The sequence below is a fragment of the Salvelinus alpinus genome, chromosome 21 (assembly GCF_045679555.1).
Source record: "Salvelinus alpinus chromosome 21, SLU_Salpinus.1, whole genome shotgun sequence".
In the NCBI taxonomy this organism is placed as follows: Eukaryota; Metazoa; Chordata; class Actinopteri; order Salmoniformes; family Salmonidae; genus Salvelinus; species Salvelinus alpinus.
Window position 1 is genome coordinate 12,612,692 of NC_092106.1, and position 16,506 is coordinate 12,629,197.

The 16,506-nt window shown below is 44.6% G+C and overlaps 3 protein-coding genes across 8 annotated transcripts in view; 1 reads left to right on the forward strand and 2 right to left on the reverse strand.

The window, feature by feature from the left end:
* Positions 1-15: 15 nt before the first annotated feature.
* Positions 16-11,244, reverse strand: ftr86 (finTRIM family, member 86). Its single transcript, XM_071356971.1, has 10 exons — positions 11,181-11,244; positions 3,443-3,972; positions 3,211-3,306; positions 2,772-3,005; positions 2,501-2,660; positions 2,245-2,343; positions 2,101-2,136; positions 1,379-1,444; positions 1,017-1,219; positions 16-600 (listed from the first exon to the last, which is right to left on the reverse strand). The coding sequence occupies exons 2-10, from the start codon at positions 3,950-3,952 to the stop codon at positions 265-267; spliced, it is 1,740 nt and encodes a 579-aa protein (XP_071213072.1). The 5' UTR covers positions 3,953-3,972; positions 11,181-11,244; the 3' UTR covers positions 16-264.
* nudt8 (nudix hydrolase 8) lies at positions 10,472-15,096 on the forward strand. Of its 6 annotated transcripts, XM_071356973.1 has the most exons (6): positions 10,939-11,366; positions 11,498-12,397; positions 12,589-12,721; positions 12,927-13,004; positions 13,124-13,199; positions 14,191-15,096. In XM_071356973.1, the coding sequence occupies exons 1-6, from the start codon at positions 11,266-11,268 to the stop codon at positions 14,247-14,249; spliced, it is 1,347 nt and encodes a 448-aa protein (XP_071213074.1). In that variant the 5' UTR covers positions 10,939-11,265; the 3' UTR covers positions 14,250-15,096. The 6 variants fall into 6 exon arrangements, with proteins under 6 accessions (XP_071213079.1, XP_071213076.1, XP_071213078.1 ...); XM_071356978.1 differs by lacking the exon at positions 10,939-11,366 and adding an exon at positions 10,472-10,623 and having other exon boundaries at positions 13,124-15,096; XM_071356975.1 differs by lacking the exon at positions 10,939-11,366 and adding an exon at positions 10,562-10,739 and having other exon boundaries at positions 13,124-15,096.
* Positions 13,948-16,506, reverse strand: part of LOC139547844 (membrane frizzled-related protein-like) — a 7,479-nt gene continuing 4,920 nt past the window's right edge. Inside the window, exons 12-13 of the mRNA XM_071356970.1 lie at positions 14,841-14,968; positions 13,948-14,451 (exon numbers count right to left, since the gene is read on the reverse strand). Of these exons, the coding sequence (XP_071213071.1) occupies positions 14,227-14,451; positions 14,841-14,968 (353 nt within the window). The 3' untranslated portion in view covers positions 13,948-14,226. The remainder of the gene's footprint in view (positions 14,452-14,840; positions 14,969-16,506) is intronic.

Here is a 16,506-nt window from a genome sequence, read left to right on the forward strand (position 1 = left end):
TTCACCTAAATCAACTTTGTTTATGCTCATTTTTTATTTATTTATTTATCATGCATTTGAATATAACTCTTACAATCCAAAAGGGCACATTACAATAGGACAGCAGCTGAGATATGGCTGGAACAAGCTATCAGCAAATCAGCATCTAATACTGGAACTTTCCTCTCAGTTCTATAAACTGTTGTTAAGCACTGAGCACTGTATTGTCATTGCTGACTTCCTTCTCATGGCTTCCAGAATGGATCTGAACGACCAGATGCCAGCCTAGTCCAGTTGACATAGAGTCACAGACGCCCCAACCCCTGACCAGAAGCGGAACCCGGGATAGAGGGGGCCAGTAAAGTCTGTCTGGAGGGAGTGGATGAGATGGGCCTGGTTGTTGGAGATCCTGTAGAAGGCCAGTACTCCTTCATGTTGGTCCAGGTACACCCCCAGCCTGCGAGCCTTGGTTGAACTTAGCTGGGTCTCCTTCCCAGCGTGCCACATGGAGAAGCACGTCCCAGACCAGTTCAGGCTCCAAGACTGCTCATTGTAGCCCAGCCTGCTGCTGTCGTCAGCCTCCTTCCTGCCCAAGTCTCTGTAGGCCACGCCGATAGTGATCTGAGTGACAAACAATAAAAACAAAGTAAAATACTCATAGCCAAAATAGTGAAAACTAAATTGATGATAGATTCAAATCAAGGGCACCTCTCAAGAACATAACATAAGTTGATGTGATCTTAATGACGAGGGAGCAACCATAGAAATATAATTAGATTGAGTGTGTACCAGTAGAGGCTGCTGAGGGGAGAACGGCTCATAATGTCTGGAATGGAGCCAATGGAATGGTATCAAACACGTGGTGTGTATGTGGTTGATAACATTCCATCGACTCCATTCCAGCCATTATTATGAGCCATCCTCCCCTCAGCAGCCTCCACTGGTGTGTACGCATGAGTATTCGAGTCAAACGTGGTCGTAGTCTGGGACACTGGGTCCCTTCCGTGAATTCTATTTCTATGCCAGTAATAACTCACCTTCTGGCCCGTCGACTCTGTCTCCCAGTAGTGAGGGCTTCCAGCCAGGGGCTCCCTGCACAGTATCTGTCTCCAGTAGATGAAACGGTCGGGGTGCTCCGGCTGGTTCTGCTTCTCTGCTTTCAGAGTGGCTTTACGATCCCCATCACCCAGTTTCAGGTGGCGGTACGCAGTGTTGGGGTCGAATTTTGGATTTAAGCAAACTACATGGAGAAATACAGGAAAGACTGGTGATGCTATTGTCTTCCTTTGTAGTCCACACTCACTTTTGTTGTCTGAAGATCTGAAGATGCTTCAATGGTGAATTTGGCTCCATTTCTATTACTATTTAAAGGGTGAAAAGCAGTAAAAGGGGTACTCACATTTGAGCATTTCTTCTCTGGTTTTCGGCTCTGGGTTTGCCAAACCAACAGTGGTCACCTGGTTCACTAAAAGTGAGAGAAAATAAAAATGTTTAATGTCAACATTTTATTTGCATTTTAATGCAAACTTTGGAACTACACTGAAAAATCCTCAAACTGCTGTTTATACATTTATCTTGAGGTCCAGTTGGAGGTAATGGAGGTTAACGTAGAAAGTTTGTTGATGTCACCTCATTCACTAAAGAAAAGCAATAGAGGTGAGAAAATAAGAAAGCTGTTTTTACGGTTATTCTGAAACTTTAACTTTTTTCAGAATACTCTTAATGCGTTTACCTCGAGGTCTTGGTGGAGGCAGCCGACTGAACTCAACGATTTATGATCGAGATGAGTATGGGTGGACTGGAGCTCCGACGTCACATAAAATGACGTTTTTATCAAAAACGACTGATTTCAGCACCCAAAGAATAGTGCACAATGTGTGTAATTGCTGGCTATTCTCTGGGAGCTTTTTATAAAAACGTCTATATGTGACGTTGGAGCTCCAGTCCGCCGACACTAGTCGCTGCTCAACTCCGTGGAGTTGAGTTTAATCGGCTAGGTGCAGGTAGAGGTGAAGGGTTTAATGTTATTTCACATACTAAAATGCAACAAGGGGAAAGCATCTTTAGTCTGTTATTAAAGGTTGATAATCTTCTCATACAAAGACTGAATGAAACATTTACCTGTGTTCAGTCGAGGGTTTGATGGCACCTTGGAAGCTGCAGAGAGATTAATACAAATAAAAAAAGACTAACATTCTGATAGGAAATGGCAGCTGCACCTTTCTGTGTTTTCTTTTTCTTTTAGCATGACTTGTAGATGCTTACCTGTGTTTTGTGTAGCCACCTGATTGTTGTCAGTAGATGCTCCGTTCCCTGCAGCTTGACCACTGAACAACTGAGACGGACTAAGAGTGGCATCATTCACTACAAGCAAGAAACAGTTTCAGTAATATTGAGAAGCATATACTGCTCAACCTTTGATCATTCTCAACAGAACCAACACAATCAAAAGGGAAAATAGTAAAACAGGTCCTAATTTCCCTGTATATGTTTCAGGCTATTGAAACACCCATGGACTCACCAGTTCGGAAGATCTTGGCCATGCTGGATTTACAGAGATCCTTTAGTCCATCTCTTAGCTCTTCCATCACGGTTTGAATCTCAGACACAAGGGCCTCCTCACCCAGCCCTACCCCCTCTCTGCCCCCATTCTGTGTGAGGGGCTCCAGGGTGAAGAAATTCTGTGAAGGACGATAGATTAAGACAATAACACCTAGTGGTGAGGATGGTCATTGGCACTTGTCTGAATTAAACTGTCATCATCTCAATCCCATTATCTTGTCCCCTTGTACCTTTAAGAAGCAGATGTGGTCCTGCATGCTGGCCAGTCTGCTGAGTTCCTGGTCTTTCCTGCGGAGCTGGGCCAGCTCCTGCTCCAGTTTGTGGATGTGGCCCTCAGACCGGCTGCCCATGGAGGCCTCATGGGTACAAAGCAGCTCCCCGACCTCGGTACCCATCAGCTCCACACTCTTCACCAGCTCAGAGAAGAGCTCTACACCCTCCTTTTGTAGGGCATGGACTGAGCTCTGGGAAGAGAGGGGACACAGACATTGAGAGAAGCAAGGCATAAATGGAGGGATGGATAGAGGGGGAGAGACGAGGAGGAAGAGGAAAAAGTGAAAGAGGGGACAGAGTGTTATGAAACTGTGACTAACTACTAGGCTCTGACAACAAATTATGTAACCACAACATATTTTACTCATACTGCCATTGATGAGGGGTTTCCTTTACTTTGTGGAGCTGGGCAGCTTGTGGGAACTCCTTGAGCTCCTTCTCCATCTCTTGGATCCTCCTCTGTGTCTCGGCCTGCATCGGAACTAGCTCCCTCTGCACATAGGGACACAGTATACAGAAACACCGGATTCTCTCAAGCACCCAGTATTTTCTCAAATTCAAATGATGCCGTTATATTCAAATAAAATAGTTGTGGCAACAGACAAAACACACAGTCATGGTTCTTTACCTGTCTCTCCTTCCTTTCCTCTTCTGACTTAACCACACGGTGGCCCTTGTGTCCATGACGACAACATTCGTCACACACACACTCCTTATCGTCATGGCAGTAGAGCTCTAGGGGCCGCTGGTGTTGAGGGCAAAGCCTGTGGCTGACGACTGGCAGCTGGGGGTACATCCCCCCTTGGCGAAGGCCTGTGTCCGAACACACCTCCAGGTAGACAGGCATGGATGGTGGGGCAGACGAGATGGAGAGGTAGAGATGCTCCTGGATGCCCTTTCTTCTCAGCTTCTCCATGGCCTCCACTAGCACTGTGCTCTTGGCCAGAGAGGGTCGTGGGGTGAAGACCTGCCTACACTGGGGGCAGTTACACTGACCCTTGGCCTCATTCCGGTCCCAGTGCCCCTGGATGCAGGGCAGGCAGTACGTGTGACCACAGGGCAACGTGGCAGGGTCACGTAGCGTCTCCAGACAGACAGAGCACACAAACTCCTCCTCAGGCCATGCGGCAGTGGCCATGGTGGTGGGAAATGTAGGTCCTGGAGATAGAGTGGACCACAGTCATTCTAAGTAAGACTGCCAATGCTTCCCAAATGTCACAGCATGCTGGTTAAAACCAAAATGAGCTGGGCTTGGGTGAGGCAGGAAAAACAGGTAAGACCGGAAAGGAGTTTCCAAAACATTCTGACTGATGTAAGGGTTTGGCCGGGGTAGGCCATCATTGTAAATAAGAATTTGTTCTTAATTGACTTGCCAAGTTAAATAAAGGTTAAATTCAAAAGGCACTCGCACATCTGAGCAATCTTATTTGCAGGTGCATGGCAACAGTTGAACAAGATGAAGGAAACAGGAAACCGCACACTGCTCTTGATCGTATCACTGATCTTTAATAAGCTTACGTATCGGCCTCATCAAGAGCACTGTGCGGTTTCCTTTTTCCTTCAATAAAGGTTAAATAAAAATGAATGTAAAAAATGTCACAGTCACATTGATGAGGCAAAAACACTGTAGTTGCAGGACCGCCTCAGTTGTCTACATTTTTTAACCAACAGGTTTTTCACATTCTCCAAGAAGGAACCACATTTTCACCTTCTCTGTGGATATAAATAGCCTAGTTCTTGTTAAAATAAATACACCGCCTTTTCTTTTGGGGTGTTTCTATAGGCCACCAAGTGCTAACAGTCAGTATCTAAATAATATGTGTGAAATGCTTGATAGTGTATGTGATGTAAACAGAGATCTACTTTCTTGGGGACCTTAATATTGACTGGTTTTCTGTCAACATTTTTATAATCTGATCCTAGAGGATCCTTGAGTCCGCTCAAGAGGAAGCTTCTCACTGTAACCAGTGCCTGTAATCTGGTTCAGGTTATTAATCAACCTACCAGGGTGTTTACAAACACTACAGGAACTATATCATCCACATGTATCGATCACATTTTTACTAATACTGTAGAACTTTGTTCTAAAGCTGTATCCGTACCCATTGGATAAAGTGATCACAATACAGTGGCTATATCCAGGAAAGCCAAAGTTCCAAAAGCTGGGCCTAAAATAGTGTATGAGATCATACAAAAGATTTTTATGTGGATGATATACAAAAGACTCTTATGTGGATGATGTTAAAAATATTTGTTGGTCTGATGTAATAAATAAGGAGCTTCCAGATGCTGCACTTGATGAATTTATGAAATTGCTTCTTCCAATTATTGATAAACATGCACCTGTTAAAAAACTGACTGTTAGAACTGTTAAGGCTCCATGGATTGATGAGGAATTGAAAAACTGTATGGTTGAAAGAGATGGTGCAAAAAGAGTGGCTAATAAGTCTGGCTGCACATCTGACCAGCTAATTTACCGCAAATTGAGAAATTATATGACTAAACTCAACAAAAAGAAGAAACTGTATTATGAAGCCAAGATCAATGATATAATGATTATCACATTTTTTGTTGTAGAGTACTTTAAATGAAGTTATGGGCAGAAAGACAAATTCCACTCCATCTTTCATCAAATCAGATTACTTATTCATCACAAAACCATTTGATATTGCCAATTATTTTAATTATTGCTTCATTGGCAAAGTGAGCAAACTTAGGCATGAAATGCCAACAACGTACAGTGGGACATCGTATTCATGCATAAAAAACGAAATAATGAAAGAAAAGCATTGGGTGTTATAAAGTTAGTGTGGGAGAAGTGGAAAGATTATTATCTATCAATAATGACAAACCTCCTGGCTTTGATAATTTAGATGGAAAGCTACTCTACTGAGGATGGTAGCTGACTCTATAGCTCTCTCTCCTATCTGTCATATCTTTAATCTGAGTCTAGAGGAAAGTCTTTGTCCTCAGGCCTGGAGGGAAGCCAAAGTAATTCCGCTACCCGAGAATGGTAAAGCGGGCCTTTACTGGTTCCAGCAGCAGACCTATAAGCTTGCAGCCAGCTCTTAGCAAACTGTTGGAAAAAATTATGTTTGACCAAATATTTATCTGTAAACAAATTAACAGCATGCTTTTAGAGAAAGGGCACTCAACATGACAAAAATGACTGATGATTGGTTGAAGGAAATTGATAAGAAGATTGTGGGAGCTGTACTGTTAAATTTCAGTGCAGCCTTTGATATTATTAACCATAAAATGTTGTTGAAAAACATATGTGTTATGGCTTTTCAACCTCTGCCATATCGTAGATTCCGAGCCATCTATCTAGTAGAACTCAAAGTGTTTTCTTTAATGGAAGCTTCTCTGTCAAATCTGTAAAGTGTGGTGTACCGCAGGACAGCTCTCGAGGCCAAAGCATGTGTGTACATGTATGCTGATGATTCAACCATATTTGCATCAGCAACCACAGCTAATGAAGTCACTTCACATGTCAGTGTTAATTGAAGTTGTATCTCTTTGTCCTAGCAAGCTTGGTAGCCTTAGCATTCAGTCCTTATAAAGTCAAATGTATCATTGTAATGTATTTTTCTTCTTGGCTTTTGAAAGTAAAAAAATAGCTTCAGACTAAGCATTACTCACTCAGTTCCAGGTTGGATGGTGTTTTGTTTGTTTGTTTGCCAGAGCATTTGCTGTATAGGAAGTAAGTGGGCTGGGGTAAATATATATTGGGGAAATTGCTAATTTTATTAAAGGTAGAGCAGTGTGTTACCTTTGGTCACAAATGTGACACTTATTATTTTACATACAGTACACACACACACGTCCAAAAGTATGTGGACACCTGCTCGTCGAACATCTCATTCCAAAATCATAGGCATTAATATGGAGTTGGTCCCCCCCTTTGCTGCTACATCAACCTCCACTCTTCTGGGAAGGCTTTCTACTAGATGTTGGAACATCTCAACAAAATCAACAAACCATTTATGTATGAACCTCGCTTGGTGCACGGGGGCCTTGCCATGCCGAAACAAGAAAGGGCCTTAGATTCGTCCGTCAGACTGCTAGATAGTGAAGCATGATTCATCCCTCCAGAGAACATATTTGCTCTACTCCAGAGTCCAAAGGCGGAGAGATTTACACCACTTCAGAAGATGTTTGGTTTGGGCATGGTGATCTTAGGCTTGTGTGCGGCTGCTCGGCCATGGAAAGCAATTTCATGACGCTCCCAGCGAACAGTGTTTGTGCCGATGTTGCTTCCAGTGCCAGTTTGGAACTCGGTATTAAGTGTTGAAACTGAGGACAGGCGATTTTTACGCGCTTCAGCACTCGGCAGTCCCGTTCTGTGAGCTTGTGTGGCCTACCACTTCGCGGCTGAGCTGTTAATGCGCAGAGAGGTTTCCACTTCACAATACTAGCACTTACAGTTGACCGGGGCAGCTCTAGCAGGGCAGAAATTTTACAAACTGACTTTTTGGAAAGGAGGCATCCTATGACGGTGCCACATTGAAAGTCACTGAGCTCTTCAGTAAGGCCATTCTACTGCCAATGTTTGTCTACGGAGATTGCATGGCTGTGTGCTCGATTACATACACCTGTAAGCAAAGGGTATGTCCACATATACAAATATCTCAGACTGGCCTTCTAGGCAGAGTTCCTCTGTCCAGTGTCTGCGTTATTTTGCCCATCTTAATCTTTTCATTGGCCAGTCTGAGACATGGCTTTTTCTTTGCATCTCTGCCTAGAAGGCCAGCATCCTGGAGTCGCAACTTCACTTTTGACGTTGAGACTGGTGTTTTGCGGGTATGATTTAATGAAGCTGCCAGTTGAAGACTTGTGAGGCGTCTGTTTCTCAAACTAGACACTCTAATGTACTCCCACTCTTTCTATTCTGGTTAGCCAGTTTGCGCTGTTCTGTGAAGGGAGTAGTACACAGCATGGTACGAGATCTTCAGTTTCTTGTCAATTTCTCACATGGAATAGCCTTCATTTCTCAGAACAAGAAAAGACTGACGAGTTTCCGAAGAAAGTTTTGTTTCTGGCCATTTTGAGTTTTATTGCTTCTTTAATCAGAACAACAGATTTCACCTGTGTTAACATAATTGCAAAAGGGTTTTGTAATGATCAATTAAACTTTTTAAAATTATAAACTTGGATTAGCTAACATAATGTGCCATTGGAACACAGGAGTGATGGTTGCTGATAACGGGCCTCTGTACGCCCATGTAGACATTTCATAAAAAATCTGATGTTTCCAGCTACGTAGTCATTTACAATGTCTACACTGTATTTCTGATCAATATGATGTTATTTTAATGGACAAAAATGGGATTTTCTTTAAAAAAATCAAGGACATTTCTAATTGACCCCAAACTTTTGAATGTTAGTATATATATATATATAAAAACACACACACACAAAACATCCTCTCACTGTCAACTGCGTTTATTTTCAGCAAACTTAACAAGATTCAACAACTGAGACATAAACTGAACAAGTTCCACAGACATGTTACTAACAGAAATTGAATAATGTGTCCCTGAACAAAGGGGGGGGGGGGGGGGGGGTCAAAATCCAAAGTAACAGTCCGTATTAAGTACACCAGCTGCATTAAGTACTGCAGTGCATCTCCTCCTCATGGACTTTTTTGCCAGTTTTGCCAGTTCTTGCTGTGAGATGTTACCCCACTCTTCCACCAAGGCACCTGCAAGTTCCCGGACATTTCTGGGGGGGAAATGGCCCTAGCCCTCCCCCTCCAATCCAACAGGTCTCAGACATGCTCAATGGGATTGAGATCCGGGCTCTTCGCTGGCCATGACAGAACACTGACATTTCTGTCTTGCAGGAAATCATGCACAGAACAAGCAGTATAGCTGGTGGCATTGTCATGCTGGAGGGTCATGTCAGGATGAGCCTGCAGGAAGGGTACCACATGAGGGAGGAGGATGTCTTCCCTGTAACGCACAGCGTTGAGATTGCCTGCAATGACAACAAGCTCAGTTCGATGATGCTGTGACACACCGCCCCAGACCATGACAGACCCTCCACCTCCAAGTCGATCCCGCTCCAGAGTACAGGCCTCGGTGTATCCGACCATCTGCCTTACAACAGGCCTACAAGCCCTCAGTCCAGCCTCTCTCAGCCTATTGCGGATAGTCTGAGCACTGATGGAGGGATTGGGCGTTCCTGGTGTAACTCGGGCAGTTGTTGTTGCCATCCTGTACCTGTACCGTAGGTGTGATGTTCGGATGTACCGATCCTGTGCAGGTTTTGAGGATCTCATCTCGGTACCTAATGGCAGTCAGGCTACCTCTGGCGAGCACATGGAGGGCTGTGCGGCCCCACAAAGAAATGCCACCCCACACCATGACTGACCCACCGCCAAACCGGTCATGCTGGAGGATGTTGTAGGCAGCAGAACGTTCTCCACGGCGTTTCCAGACTCTGTCACGTCTGTCACATGTGCTCATGTGCTCAGTGTGAACCTGCTTTCATCTGTGAAGAGCACAGGGCGCCAGTGGCGAATTTGCCAATCTTGGTGTTCTCTGGCAAATGCCAAACGTCCTGCACGGTGTTGGGCTGTAAGCACAACCCCCACCTGTGGACGTCGGGCCCTCATACCACCCTCATGGAGTCTGTTTCTGACCGTTTGAGCAGACACATGCACATTTGTGGCCTGCAGGAGGTCATTTTGCAGGGCTCTGGCAGTGCTCCTCCTTGCACAAAGGCGGAGGTAGTGGTCCTGCTGCTGGGTTGTTGCCCTCCTACGGCCTCCTCCACGTCTCCTGATGTACTGGCCTGTCTCCTGGTAGCGCCTCCATGCTCTGGACACTACGCTGACAGACACAGCAAACCTTCTTGCCACAGCTCGCATTGATGTGCCATCCTGGATGAGCTGCACTACCTGAGCCACTTGTGTGGGTTGTAGACTCCGTCTCATGCTACCACTAGAGTGAAAGCACCGCCAGCATTCAAAAGTGACCAAAACATCAGCCAGGAAGCATAGGAACTGAGAAGTGGTCTGTGGTCACCACCTGCAGAACCACTCCTTTATTGGGGGTGTCTTGCTAATTGCCTATAATTTCCACCTTTTGTCTATTCCATTTGCACAACAGCATGTGAAATTTATTGTCAATCAGTGTTGCATCCTAAGTGGACAGTTTGATTTCACAGAAGTGTGATTGACTTGGAGTTACATTGTGTTGTTTAAGTGTTCCCTTTTTTTTTTTGAGCAGTGTATATATATATAAAAACAAAAAGGATTACATGCCACGGTTATGGCGTAACATTTGCCTTGTGGCAAGGTTGGGGAAAATTTGGGAACAAATGGGTTAAGAGTTCTTGGAAAACATGGTCAAATTTATTTTGTTAATAAAAGATTTTACAGAAATTATTTTACCAAAATTTGCATCTGCCCAGTTCTTCCAGTAAATGTTGTTTTGTAAAATATTCTGTGTAAATTGTTCAAAGTAGTCATTGTGCTTAGTCATGGTTTGTTAAACTTTTAAAGGCAATGGTTTTTGAATGGCATACATTAAGTGAAAAATCTGAGTCTCCTAGAAATTCTGTCACCGTGGAATTGCCCTGCTTCAAATAAGAAATGAGTATAGTCCTAGTTATTTTCTTTTGTAAATCTTAACGACATACACGTTTATATTTAGTTAATGGTTTGACATGCCTTATATTATTTGTGGTATGGCAACTCTAAATGGTTGATAACGTTTCACCTTGTAAGGGCAAGTGATTGACATGAAGCTTTTTCAGCGACATATTGGGTACTGGCGCAGTAGCTAGCTGTCGATGTTCAAGGTCAGTTGTCTACCGCTATGTAATATTTATTTTAGTTGTTTAGGGAGGTGGACCCGGGGTTTCATTAACCTCCGTTTCTTACCGGACCTGGAATAAGATTGGGATCCTTGTGAGATGTGATTAACTTTATTTGTTCGTACTAGTTGCATGCGAAAGCTTGCTAGCAAAATGTATTTGACAGCTTGGGAACATTGCCTCACTAGCTAGAACAACTGCAACGTTAGCTACAGCTAGACCCGAATTGGATTTGTTTGACAACTTTGATAATAGCTAACGTTAACTTTAAACCATTTTGAAAGTAGCTGACTGGTAAGACACTTAACTAGCTAACGTTAACTAACAACCTTGAATAGCGTTGGTTATAACACTAACGTTAGCTAGCCATTTGCCAGATTGAGTTTGCATTGTGCTAGCAGCTAACATTAGCAGACAGCAACTTGAACTTTCAGCGTAGTTGCACAATGTTACCTACAGAATGTGCTATCTTAAATGACCTATGTTAAGCTTTTTGTTTGTTTGTATTACAGTAGTCTTGAATAACTGTTCTCAAACCTCACCTCGGGGACCACCAGACGTGTCACAATTGTATTGTAGCCCTGAAGTAACGTTAGCACACCTGATTCCCTTAAGTTTATTAAGGGCATGATTATTTGGCAACTTGAATCAGGTGTGCTAGCACTGGAAATTCATGAGCTGCGGGAGATCCCCGAGGAATGGTTTGAGAACCACTGCTGCAGTGAAGAGTGAGGAGAACCAATTTCTTTGTACTGTACTCATGTCAAAATAGGTTTACTTAAAAACATTAACATAACCATTGAGCCTTGTTTAGTGGAGCAATGGAAATTATTATTTTGTCTCGTCTCTGTTTTCAAAGAATGTTCAGGAGTCCACAGATTCTGGCCTTGACATGCCCTGTCAGGACCCACAGACCCCTGCAGCTGTCTGGCAGAGACCTCAACGTGCCTGCCCTAACTGAGCACGCCTGTCAGAGGTGGACTGGACCCAAAACAGGGAGAAGTCTCTGTCAGGGGGATGGAGGGGAGGAGGCAGTATCTCTCTCTTCAGCCATTTCTTCACAACTTGTTAGCAGAGGCACCTCCTGTTGTGGGAGTTGTCTCCTAAACGCTGCACCTCCACACCCCTTACAAAAAGCCACCCCTCCCAACCGCCCTCAATTGTCTCAGGACTCTAGCTTTGTTTTTTTGAAACGTACACCACGACTGCCGGTGCTTGTAGCATGTGACCCTTCGAAAACCACTTTATTGGAACATTTGGACAATTCTAAAGTCCCTGGATGTTTTAGTGACCTCAAGTGCCTTCTACAAAGGAGGCAAATTGACAATGGTAGCCAATGTTTATCTGCTGAGGAGAAGGTGAACGTCACATTCAGTGTTAAAAGTAATAGTTACAGTCCTGTTCGAAGTGGCAAGGACATTTTTCACAGACTGCTTGCGTCCACACCCAAACTGTGGACTGTGGATCCCCAGAGAAGCCTTTCACTCCAGAGCCGCGGCCTGCACCAGGCTGCTGCCTCCTGCCCGGAGGGTGCCCTGAGGGAGTGCCTTTCACTGGTGAACGAGGCACGTTGCCGGCAGAGCCTGGGGCCTAACGTGGCTCTTTATGAGAAGGACTTCCGGGGGAAGAGGGGGTCCAGTGAGGCCCAGGGGAATTGGGCGTCCGTGCTGGTCTCTCTTTGCTCTGTGGAGGGAGAGCCCGCCTTCCTCTTCACCCTCAGATCCACAGCACTGAAGGGCAGACACAAGGGTGATGTCAGGTAACCACAGACTCCTGCACCATTCCCACTGCTTTGGGGTATTTAATGTTTGACATATGATGTCATATGACAGAACTTAATTACTCTGAAATTGACAACTTTATTAGTGTGTTTTCACAATATTGTCATGTAAATGAATGTATGAAGTCATACATAAGGCTGGAAATTGACAGTGCTGTGTGAATGTCCAGTTTTGCAGGGGGCAAGCGTGACCCCTCGGACAAGGACGTTGTGGACACCGCCCTGCGAGAAGCTGGTGAGGAACTGGGCGTCACTGTGGCAACAAGCCAAGTGTGGGGCGTGCTGAAACCACTCAGGGATATGGTGAGGACCTTAACCCTACCCATAATCCTTCATGATCCCCATCCCTTTCTGTGTGACGCACTGACAGTTAGTAGCTCCCCTCTGCTCTACACCATTTAAGATGGGGTAGTATTCTTTCAGTGAAACATTTCTTAATATGAGTATGTCTTCACTATGTAAGTTGTTGATCTGCTGCTTTTTCTAATCATGGCACATTTTCTCTCAGTCTGGAATGATGATAGCCCCTGTACTGGCCAACCTCGGCCCCCTGGAGGCGTTGTCGTTCAAGCCAAATCCTGCCGAGGTACAGTTACAATAACTCTTTTTTTCAAATGTTACAATCACTCTTTTTTTCCTTTGGGCTGAAATAACACTATTACCGCCTAACATGGAGTTAAAATTGTATTTACTTTTGTATCTCAGGTAGAAGAGATCTTCACCCTGTCACTCTCCCACGTATGCAGCCCACAGAATCGGGGATACACCAACTTCCGTACCGGTGAGCGATATGGATACACTTTGCCCGTGATCCGCAACGGGAAGCACCGCGTGTGGGGCCTCACTGCCGTAGCCCTCGAACACACGCTCAAACTCATCATGCCACCATGACAACCAATCATGTCAGCCATCACTACTGTTTTTTTGTAAAGTATAGTGTATTTGTGATTATAGAATAATCAATTGATTTGTTTCATATGTGAAATCAATCATTGGGGGTTATAGATCAATTGAGGACTTCTTATAGTCAATGTATCCATTATAACCGTACATGTCAGAAGTGATATATTGAATATATGAGATATCAGGTAGGGTCATGTAAGGAACAATCACCTTCCATGTCAAAGCCACTGGATTGTAATGTCACTGTATTTTATAATACTGACATAATAACCTACAGTATTCCTGAGAAAGGTCAAATCTCGACAGTTCATTCATTCACTAACCTTATGAAAGCACCATGTTTCACGCACCACGCACCATGTTTCGGTGTGTCAAATGTTTTCTGATTCTATCCTTTTTTAAATGTTATTTCCATAGGATTCTGGACAAGATCAATCATTATTTTAGAACTTGCAGACAGAAATAAATATAGTGCAACAAATGTGCATTTGATGTACAACATGCAGGTATTGTCTCTGGTTGTTGAAAAGGAAAACATAATTCAGTCAAATTCATTATACAAAAAATGCATGGTCCAATCACACACATTTGCAAAACATCAAGCTACAGTATGTAAAATTCCATAATGTTTTTGTTAATATGTACATTTATTTTCTATTCCCACGTAAACTCCAACCAGTTCTGTTCCATACATCTGTATTATGCTGTACAAAGCTAGCACCATATTGAGTCTGCAGAGTGCAACATTGTGATTCTTTATTGCATGTCTCCAAGATTCCTTGAAAAGATTGGAGCTTTGATGGTATTCTTAAGAGTTCTTCTAGTCAGTCCTGCATTGGCTTCCTCTCATTACTATGGTTGTACTGTAGCACATTCAGGGGGGCAAGTGCTAAGCTACAGAGGCATCAGGGACTGGAGCACTCCATAGGGTCTTGGGAGTCAGGCAGCAGGTGGCAGTTGAAGGGCCAGCTGAAGGTGAATACGTCCAGGGCCTGACTACACTGCTGCTCTGCCCAGGAGCACACTGACCGGCAGGGCTGCAGCACCCCACCCTGAGGGCTGCAGTGGGGCATGAACATCCCGCACACCAGCCTGCGCAGGGGCTGGAAACACGCCAGCTCCATCAGCACCTAGTAATAACCACAAACCACAGAGGAGAGAGTTAGAGAGCGGCTGTACAGTATCTAGCTCCATCAGAATCAAACACTTAAGGGAAGTCCTGCACATCCCATTTATGGTATTGTTCAGTGTGTAGTTGATTTATCGTGGTAGAAACGAGTAATGGCTGGAATGGAGTGAATGGTATCAAACACATGAAAACCATGTGTTTGATACCCTTCCATTATGGACATTATTATGAGTTGTCCTCCCCTCAGCAGCCTCTACCGCTATGCACCTATATTATGTTACAAATAATGTTCAAGTTAACTGAAAACCCATTAAATAAAATATCAATTTCATGTGAAATTGCTATTGTTCGGTGTGGTTGTGTGTTGATAGGCCAGGTGTGCGGTCTCACCATGTACTGGCGGAGCAGCGTGGCTGCCTCTCTCTGGTCAGCAATGGACAGCCAGATGTTGGGGAAGGAGGTGAGGTTGTAGCTCAGGCCCTGGCACATTTCCACCTCGATGGGCTCACAGGACGAGCCTGGGGTAGAGGCATGGAGAGACGGATCCAGAAAAGGCTACTAGTCTGTCATAATGGAGTCATTCTACTGAAGGCTTAGCAGTTGTGTTACAAATATACAAATGTAAAAAATAAAAAAAATAAACGTCCTCTCACTGTCAACTGTGTTTATTTTCAGCAAACTTAACATGTGTAAATATTTGTATGAACATAACAAGATTCAACAACTGAGAGACAAACTGAACAAGTTTCACAGACATGTGACTAACAGAAATGGAATAATGTGTCCCTGAACAAAGGGGGGGGGTCAAAATCAAAAGTAACAGTCAGTATCTGGTGTGGCCACCAGCTGCATTAAGTACTGCAGTGCATCTCCTCATGGACTGCACCAGATTTGCCAGTTCTTACTGTGAGATGTTACCCCACTCTTCTAGTGGAGGGAATGGCCCTAGCCCTCACCCGCCGATCCAACAGGTCCCAGACGTGCTCAATGGGATTGAGATCTGGGCTCTTCGCTGGCCATTGCAGGACACTGACATTCCTGTCTTGCAGGAAATCACGCACAGAACAAGCAGTATGGCTGGTGGCATTGTCATGCTGGAGGGTCATGTCAGGATGATCCTGCAGGAAGGGTACCACATGAGGGAGGAGGATGTCTTCCCTGTAACGCACAGCGTTGAGATTGCCTGCAATGACAACAAGCTCAGTCCGATGATGCTGTGACACACCACCCCAGACCATGACAGACCCTCCACCTCCAAATCGATCCCGCTCCAGAGTACAGGCCTTGGTGTAATGCTCATTCCTTCGACGATAAACGCGAATCCAACCATCACCCCTGGTGAGACAAAACTGTGACTCGTCAGTGAAGAGCACTTTTTGCCAGTCCTGTCTGGTCCAGCGACGGTGGGTTTGTGCCCATAGGCGACGTTGTTGCCAGTGATGTCTGGTGAGGACCTGCCTTACAACAGGCCTACAAGCCCTCAGTCCAGCCTCTCTCAGCCTATTGCGGACAGTCTGAGCACTGATGGAGGGATTGTGCGTTCCTGGTGTAACTCAGCAGTTGTTGTTGCCATCGTGTACCTGTCCCGCAGGTGTGATGTTCCGATGTACCGATCCTGTGCAGGTGTTGTTACACGTGGTCTGCCACTGCGAGGACGATTAGCTGTCCGTCCTGTCTTCCTGTATTGCTGTCTTAGGCGTCTCACAGTACGGACATTGCAATTTATTGCCCTGGCCACCTCTGCAGTCCTCATGCCTCCTTGCAGCATGCCTAAGGCACGTTCACGCAGATTAGCAGGGACCCTGGGCATCTTTCTTTGGTGTTTTTCAGAGTCAGTAAAAAGGCCCCTTTAGTGTCCTAAGTTTTCATAACTGTGACCTTAATTGCCTACCGCCTGTAAGCTGTTAGTGTCTTAACGACCGTTCCACAGGTGCATATTCATTAATTGTATATGGTTCAATGAACAAGCATGGGAAACAGTGTTTAAACCCTTTACAATGAAGATCTGTGAAGTTATTTGGAATTTTACGAATTATCTTTGAAAGACAGGGTCCAC

Excerpts from the sequence above, each read along its gene's own strand:
- ftr86 (XM_071356971.1), bottom strand. The coding sequence starts at position 3,952 with ATGGCCACTGCCGCATGGCCTGAGGAGGAGTTTGTGTGCTCTGTCTGT. Across the intron at positions 3,006-3,210 it reads AAGCTGCCCAGCTCCACAAA|AGCTCAGTCCATGCCCTACA; the intron begins GTAAAGGAAACC and ends CTCTCTTCCCAG. Across the intron at positions 1,445-2,100 it reads AAACCCTCGACTGAACACAG|TGAACCAGGTGACCACTGTT; the intron begins GTAAATGTTTCA and ends TCTCACTTTTAG.
- nudt8 (XM_071356972.1), top strand. The coding sequence starts at position 11,266 with ATGATTATTTGGCAACTTGAATCAGGTGTGCTAGCACTGGAAATTCAT. Across the intron at positions 11,367-11,497 it reads AACCACTGCTGCAGTGAAGA|AATGTTCAGGAGTCCACAGA; the intron begins GTGAGGAGAACC and ends CTGTTTTCAAAG. Across the intron at positions 12,722-12,926 it reads TGAAACCACTCAGGGATATG|TCTGGAATGATGATAGCCCC; the intron begins GTGAGGACCTTA and ends ATTTTCTCTCAG.